The sequence below is a fragment of the Rhipicephalus microplus genome, unplaced genomic scaffold (genome assembly GCF_043290135.1).
Source record: "Rhipicephalus microplus isolate Deutch F79 unplaced genomic scaffold, USDA_Rmic scaffold_28, whole genome shotgun sequence".
Classification (NCBI taxonomy): domain Eukaryota; kingdom Metazoa; phylum Arthropoda; class Arachnida; order Ixodida; family Ixodidae; genus Rhipicephalus; species Rhipicephalus microplus.
In genome coordinates, this window is record NW_027464601.1 from 3,001,238 (window position 1) to 3,010,184 (window position 8,947).

An 8,947-nucleotide genomic window follows, 5' to 3' on the forward strand; every position below is an offset into this window, starting at 1 on the left:
CGTCATTCTGACAGACAGCCTATCCGTATGTTAATCTTTAACTGCATCAAATTTTTTCAAATTCTTTAGAAATATTTCATTCACTCATTCCAAGACATATACGTATTATTTGCTTGGTATGGGTACATGAGCACGAAGGTATTTCCCTAAATGAACAAGCGGATGCACACGCACTTTTATCTTGTAATGGTACAATAATTTCTATTTTGCCGACGTTGGCGTTTGTACCTGCGGCACGTTTTGAAAAATTTGACGCTTCGGACAACTTTGCAAAGTCTGCGTTGTCACTTTCTGAGTTCCCTCACCTCAAATATTGTTGGAAGAATAGACGGTATCCCTCCAGAAGGACCGAGATCGCAGTTACCAAAATATGATGCCGAGTCCCGCCACTGAATTTTAGCCTACACAGGTCTGGTCTGGTACACTCACCTTTGCGCCTCTATTGTAATGAGTGTGAATCTCTTGATCATTTCTCTCTGACGTGCAGATTAGACACCAATCAGAGGAAAAGACTTCTGGAGGAACCGCTTCAAAGGTTGAGATTGAATTTATCCCTTCCGGTTCTTCTTTCCTTTGGGGCTACCGTGTTTGGTTTTAGCAACAGGAGTGTTTGCGAAGTCGTTTGCGATTTCCTTCGGGAGACGAGAAGAATAGAATGCTTAGTTCCTCGTTAAAAATATCAAAATCAAGCATATTCATTAAAGACTTGACATTTAAAACTATGAACACTTCCTTTTAAATCGCCAGACACCGTTCGTTCCGTGACCGATCTCCAATGGTGGGTTGCGTAAGGAAAAAAAAGGGATAAACAAACGAACAAACATTCACGTTCATTCACGTTAACCACAGGGCGCGTCGAGCACTGCTTGCTTGTCGCCGAGCCGACGACGATCAAGCAGTGCTTGACGCGCCCGACGAACCTGTAGCTCGACCGTATCTGCAGTAGCTGGTCACTTCGGACTCTTTCGGATGGTGGTTTGGCTGAGCCTTGGGTGAATTTGACCTGTTAAAACTAGCTGACGCTGCATAGTCCTTGTTTAGGCAATTGAATTAGTGGTAATGTCTAATTTGTCTTCTGGCCAAGGGCACAACCCTTGCTCAGCCTCTTTGCCTAATGATGACTTGCCATTAGAATATTTTTTCCGCAGTGGTGTTGGCAGCATCTCTGTTGCGCTGGTGCCCTCGAGTGGTGGATTTATTAGGGTCAACAACCTAAAGGCGATCAAGGCGGAGTTGCAGGCCATGACATCGCACTTCCAGCTGATAAGTGATGTTTGTCAGTTCAGAAGAGATAGTTTGGTATGCAGATTTTCAGATCCTTCATGCGTTTCTGACATCGTAAGGTGCAAGACATTTGCTTCGGTCCCAATGAGTGCGTTTATCCCGCCTAATTTAGCGTACACTAATGAAATCGTACGAGGAGTCGACTCTAGATTTACGCCCGCAGAGACTCTATATAAGCTGTCTGATGCTGGGGTCATAGCTGTGTACCGGTGCAACCGATTAGTTAACGGTGAGAAAGTCTCCACTGAGTCGGCTGTCGCTATCTTTGCCGGCACTTCCTGTTCATCCGGGTTTAAAATATGGCCGCTCATTTTCAGAGTCGAACGTCTCGCTTCTCGTGCTCTTAATTGTCAAACTTGTTCGCGTTTTGGTCACAGTGTAGGGAGCTGTAAACCGATTTCACGTTTCCGCATCTTTGGCTATGCCCATCCATCAAAGTAGTGCAACGCCGAAAACAAAAAGTGCTGCCTCTGTGCAGGAAATCATGCGACCAATTACCTGAACTGCACCGCTAGGTCTAATAAAACGCAACTGCTAGAAATCATGGACCGACGTTGTTGCTCGCGTCGAAAAGGAATAACACTTGTGAAGAATAGGGCCTTTGGATATGCCGGAGTCACTTCAAGGCACGAACAACTAAGTGAGACGAGGATTCTGAATCTTATTCAAGCTGCAGTAGAAAGGGCGATGTTGAAAGCGCTTGAACACACAGTTACGATTGTAAAGGAGTGCATCTCTCAAGTGTTTTGCTCCCAGATGACACAGCTGGTCTGTGCAGTAGCAGTACCAATAGCCAAGTTGGCACCTTGTGCAGCGGAAAAGATGCCGAATTCAGCCCCGCAGCGGCAATCCCGAGAGAAGAAAACCCCAATTTTTTCTGTACCTTCTACAATGACCCACCCGGAGGATCAGAATGAAATGGATGTATGCCAAGATTTCAGGCGTCAGAAGCGCACTGGATCTCCTGTAAAATTTCTTTGCTCACACTCAAAACCTTAAAAGGGCAACGAAAATGGCAGTGCACTCATTAAAGAGGGTGTTTTAGAAGCTGCCGTTGCTGAAGTGTTTCGCTCGTCAACATAGATACCTTCAAAGTACTACAGTGGAATTGTAGGTCTTTGATTTCTGCTTCTACTGACTTACTTTGCTATATTAATCATTTATATCCGGATATAACCCTAATACAAGAAACTTGGCTTAACCCTGCTAAGAATTATCGTGTAAACAATTTTAGATCATTTCGGCTAGACCCTCCATCGCTAGGAGGTGGTCTAATTGTACTAGTCTCGAATAAATTTTGCCGCAGATCCAGCATAGCTTTTTAGCTTATGTCCTCAGACTGTGAAATTTCGGCAGTAGACCTCATTCTGCCAGGGCACCGTTCTTTTTCACTTATAAACGCATATTTTCCTACGGGTTTGCATATTACTCAACAATAATTACTGCCTTAGCTAATTGCAAGAATGATTTCCTTCTAAGTGGTGATTTCAACTCACATCATGTTTCTTGAGGATTTCGAACAGACCATTCCTGTACTCTTCTGTGGGATTGTATGATTAATAAAAGCCTTGCCTGCCTAAATGAAAGACAGCCTATATTTATTTGTTGATGTACACGATCGGTATTAGATCTCATGTTTTGCAGCTCGAGTGTTTAAATAAAGTCTTGGAAAACGATTGATTTCTCTTCAAACAGTGACCATCTTCCTGTATATTTTGAAATATTATGTGCTATGAAATCTATTGAAAGAACAAGAAAAACATTGATCAATAAAAAAAATTAAAGACTGCTTGTATTCAAACATTAGGGCACTGTCCAGTGGTCAAAATGCAGATCTCGGCAGAAATGTCTGATTCGCTTTAAAAATCTTCAAGAACGAACACCTCAGAATTTTTAATTGCTTCATCGTCAACCAAAAGTGCCCAACCTAGTAGATGGTGGAATAATTAGTGCACACGAGACTATAGAAGAGGAAAAGCTGCATAGAAAATACCACTATATAATCAGAGTCCAAAAAATTGGAAGGGTTATCAGTTCATAGCGGCAACATTTACACGCACTGTATCGCGAGCGAAAGAGCAATTTGACCAAGAACATTTCGAGTACCTGTCTGAATCAAATAACAAACGTGATTTATTCAATTTTCTTCGTGCTAGGAAGAAGACCCCTATACCAGGAAACGTTGACTCAGTAGTTCACACCTCACAAGAACTACAGGAATCATTAAATCGATTGGCTGAACGATTAGAGAACTGGTTCTCAACGCATCTTTCTAATTCGGCTTACACAACAGCCATGTATGACTACACAGAAATATCGACTTCCGAATTAAATCATGCTATGGAAAGATTGCCAAATGGAGCACCAGGCCCCGATAGATTAACAAATACAATGCTAAAAATACTACACAGGAAATATCCGAATGATCTTTTAGGTTTTGTAAATTATTCCCTTAGAAGAGCATGGATCCCTTCTGAATGGAAGATTGCGAAAATTGTGCCACTGCTTAAGAAACAGGGGGCAGACTCTAATTTAAACAACATACGACCGATAGCTTCAACATCAAATGTAGTAAAGCTTATTGAAAGGGTACTTCATGGTCCTAAAATTAGGTTTATTAACGAGAAACATCTGTTGAGTTCTTCCCAAATTGGCTTTGTATCTGTATATTTCATATGGCATGCACATGTAGATCTGGAAAGTCGTATTCATATTGCCCGTCAAAAAGAGCAGTTTGCGGCTTTAGTAACGTTAGACATATATAAAGCATACGATAGTGTAGAGTATTCTGTCTTGATTAATCACTTATGGAGTCATGGACTTCCACCCTGAATGGTAGCATGGGTGACGGAATTTTTGTGTAGAAGAAAATTCTATTGTTATCAAGGCGGTTTTTCTTCCCGTAGGCACAAGCTAACCCGAGGTGTACTTCAGGTGTACTTTACCCCGTATTATTCAACATATTGCCTAGTACCATCCCCATTCAGCCAGATGTGAAAACCTATGTTTATGCCGATGACATTGCTTTCTTTGCTATGACACATGACTTCCACTGTCTTTACATTGACTTGCAAGCATATCTAAATGAAATAGAACAATGGCTGGATGGATTAGTGATGAGCCTGATTACCAGTAAATTTGCTATTCTCGTTTATCCTGTCCAAGATCCTGTGCACATATCTATTAATAACAAGCTTCAAGATAACCCACAAGTACAATCATTGAAATATTTTGAAGTTACGTATAATGAACATCTCAATTGGCGCCCTCACATTGAATACATCGCGACAAAAGCAGTACGCTCGATGGACGTATTGCGGAGGCTGAGCAATTGTAGATCAGGTATGAAAAGGAAGGCCCTTTTGTTCATATATGAAATGTATGCCCGACCTGGGTTAGAGTTGGACAGCGTTCTTTTTTCTAGTGCGCCAGCCTACAAACTTCGGTCGCTCGTTCTATTGGAAAGAGAAGTTTTACGGCTCTGCTTGGGACTTCTAAAGTATACTGCAAATGCAGTGTTATACCTTGAAGCACGAATACCAACACTATTATGTCGCTTTAACATTCTTACTAAGCAGATTTTTTACGAATATCTGAAGCACCGTTCAATGCTGAACAAATTATTTTTATTTCCAATCCTGACCTATTCTTCTTCGTGCATTTGCCCTGATTTCACAAACCACAAATAGTATTTGTTCAATCGTTACTTGAGCCTCTAAATGTAGACGTTCGTGAACTGATTCCTTTAACTGAGCAACAAATCTCTCCAGAAATTGTTTACCATGATATCTTCCCAACTCATGCTAAGCGATTTATTACCTACAGGCAGAATAAATGGTTTATTGCAGGGCCATTTAAGTACTCTGCCAACAAATGTTATTATTGCAACGGACGAATCGCAATGAGATGAAAAATCAGGCGTTGTAACATATATCCCCGTTTTTGATTGGTCATTTTCCCTTCGCATACCAGATTTTCTATCTGTCTTTCTGGCTGAATTTATGGCAATATTGTCAGGTTTGCGAAGGGTAAATACTTTTATTCCAGTCGTAGAAGTCATAACTGATTCATTATTAATGTGCTCTTCTTTGTCCGTGTCCGGTACCTCACCCATACTGAAACTTTTTAAATCATTGGCTCCCTGTCATCTCCGAAGAATTAATTTATTCTGGGCACCAGGGCACAAACGTTTGTTGTTAAATGAAATAGCTCATTCTCTTGCGAAGGCATCGCATGCTGCACCCATCATTCCTATTTTCATCATACAGTACACATTACGGTGGCGTGATTTCACACACTTGAACTTAGGCAAAATTTATCAGACCCTGCACTCGAGGCTTCTCCGAAGTTCAACCACTTGGTAATTCCCTAGCGCAGTGCACTGCCTAATTCAAGGACGACGGAACTTGTCATCACAAAATTTCGTTGCCGCATTACCTCCCTCAATTTTCACTTACATATATCAGGTATATTGAATTCCCCTATGTGCATTTACTGCAATCAATAGGAAACGATCAGTCATTTTTATTGCATTGTCGCCGTTTTGATTTATTCAGGCAGAGCATACTAGCACCACCTCTTCAAAAACTGGGCTTGCAATTATCACAATATGATCTCCTTTCATTTGGAGCCTCTACACTGGGTTTCAGCCACAGGGATGTTTTATTCACCGTGCAGGAATACATCACTGTGACTAAAAGATTTTCTTGCTAAATTACGGTCTCACTTTTTTCTTAATTTTTTTCTGCAAGTTTGCAATTTGCATTTCAAATCACTATTAAATAACAAAAACGTTTTTTAGGAATGACGCAATTCTGAAAGCATCGGGCAAATTCACCTTATAATCGGCCAATCCTCTGCTTTGGCTACGAGCCATTTGCACAGGAAAACAACAACAACAAGCAAGCAACCCATCTGCAAATCAACGGAAATGACCCTGTCCGAGTGCCACCTCGTGCAGGAGACCTGGCACGCATTCTGCAGCAGCAACTCGGAAAGCGGCGTCCTCATTTTTGGTGCCTTTCTGACGCAGAACACACACCTACTGCCACTTTTTCGCCGGTTCCGTGCCATGCCCTTGCCGATGCTCACCACCGATCCGGCTTTCCGGGCTCACGCCTGCAGTGCGGCCTACAAAATCATGGTCATGGTCAACAATGCGGATGATCCAGTCCTGTTGGAGAATCTCATCCGAAAGAACGCCCTGGCTCACAATACAGGGGAGGGCGTGTTTTCGCAGCACTTCGAAACCTTGGCAAGAATAATCGTGGGCGTGATGCAGTATAAAGATCACAAAAAGAAGCTCACGCTTCCGGCCTCAGCCGTCTAGAAGAAACTGCTTGAGGTGAACTGCTCTTTATGGCTCTTGCTATGAATTGAAACACGCGAACCAACATATCGTTCACATTCAGTGCTACGGCAGTTATCGCACCACGTTTCTTGTGCCATGGTGTTTGTTTATCGTTCCACGTTTAGAAGTGCCTGCCGCCTGGAAACTGGTACGCGGCTCACGCGCTAACAAAACGTATTGTTGTGCGTGAGAAGTGTTGTGTCTGCGGGCGGCGTGCCGAACGACGGCAAGGGGCCCGACGACTGGACGTGGAACTCGGCGCGCGCCGGCAATCGGCCCACCAACACGAGTGAGTCATTAAAACGCACTCCGCGGTAGCCCAACAATGACTTGACTAACCAGCAGTCGTTTATTAAAACCACACAAAGAAGCGACGCGTACACACGTAATTGGCCCCTGACAATCCTGTGTGCCGGCCTGCAATGACATCTATATATAAAGCACACAACACAAGAAACAGTGCGCATCCTTCTTAATAAGGATGGCGCCACAACACCACATCATCCCCTCCGTAAACGAAAACAGTCATCACAGTCCCGTGAGTGTCCACACATCCAACTAAATTAACACCTCTTCACACAACTATGAGTGGCACCACTAAACTAAATTCACACATCTATGAGTGGCACCACAAAACACAAGATCATTCCAAGATCACGCAAAACAACACGCACTGCAATGCCACAGACAATATCGATGATGTTCGCAATTAAGTCACAAAGTCGTTAAACCACTCTGGGCGCTTTGTGTCACGGCGCGGACGCGAAGAGCCCACAGAAAAAACTTGGTGGATTGTGACCATTTTTGGTCGGCTTCGAAAACCCCGTCGCCCCTTAATTTTCCTTCTCGCCGGAATAGATTTGATTGTGAACAGTTATCGAGGGTTGCCCAACAGGGTCCTCTTGACATCCCAACGTTCCCTGAGGAACCACTGATTCAGACATTTCATTAACCGAGAACTCTGACAACTGAGAGTCTGTCTGAAGATTTGGGGGGGAGCTAACTATCACAACTGTCTATATTAGAATGAGAGTAATTTAATTCTTCAGGTGGCGTAGGACGACAGGAACCCTCAGAAATTACTGTCAGTTTGGAAGCGTTCCACTTCTTGCCATCATTAAGCACAAAAGTAAAAGGCGCAACCGGAGCTTGCACCCTAAGAGGCTTGCTATACTTATAATTTCCTTTCCTATGAAACCATATTTTAACCAAGTCTCCTACATTTAAGCGGTGTCTCTGCGCACCTTTCCTTCTATCAAAATATTCTTTACTCTTTCGCTGTTTTTCCGAGACTCTATTACGAATCTGAGGCAAATCAGCTTGTAACTCTGATACCTGAGGATGGATCCTAAAGTTGCTAATGTCTGTTTTAGAGCGATCTTGACTGCCATGCAGTAAAAAAGCTGGCCAAAGACCTGTCATCGCATGTGGAGTGACTCTGTATGAACTCAAAAATTCTGTGATGCTTTTTGCTGGATCTTTCTCTTCCAGTCTAGCTACCTGTAAATGTTCCTTGAGAACCCCATTCAGGCGTTCTATTTGAGCGTTCGACTGGGGATAATAATTTGAAGGCAACACGTGACGAATGCCTTTCTCTTCAAGATAGTTCTCAAACGGCTGTGACACAAACTGTAAACCGATGTCGGTAACTATTACCTCTGGTAGCCCTTCGGGGCTAAATAACCAGTTCAACAGCTTAGTGACGTCCTCTGCTGATATTGTATTGATTACAAGAACTTCGGGCCACTTAGAATAGTAATCTACCAATGTTACGAGATGCCTTAAAAAGACACATCTAATGGGCCGACAATATCCATACCCACTTTTTTTCATGGCCTGTCTGGCCATTCGACTGGCTGCAATGGCGCCACACGAGGCTTGACAGACTTATCTGCCAGCTGACCGACATGACAATGCTATACATATTCCTCTACAGAACGATCTATTTGCGGCCACCAATATCTATCACGGAGGAGTTGTTTAGTGCGTACTATTCCCTGATGATTTTCATGTGCTGATTGCAAGAAAGTAGGTATGAGTACATTCGGATGACTACACGGTCACCACGCATAAGTAACCCGTCCACAAAGTAGAGATCATATTTAACATGAAAATATGCCATTAAGTCATCATTTAGTTTCATTGATGGCCAATTCATGGATACATACCCACACACTTTCTGTAATGTCTTATCCATACTCGTTGCAACTGCCCAGTTTCTTTATCGACTACTGATGTCACTATTGATACTATTTCTTCCTCCTGACTAAGTTCTGGACTGTTCTGTAATGGCAGTCTAGACAAGACATCGGC

The 8,947-nt window shown here is 42.9% G+C and overlaps 1 protein-coding gene across 1 annotated transcript; it reads left to right on the forward strand.

Annotated features, from left to right (window-relative positions):
- Nucleotides 1-6,214: 6,214 nt before the first annotated feature.
- Nucleotides 6,215-6,613, forward strand: LOC119165658 (uncharacterized). Its single transcript, XM_037417786.2, has one exon. It carries the CDS (start codon nt 6,215-6,217, stop codon nt 6,611-6,613), a length of 399 nt encoding a protein of 132 aa, XP_037273683.1.
- The last annotated feature ends 2,334 nt before the right edge of the window (nt 6,614-8,947 follow it).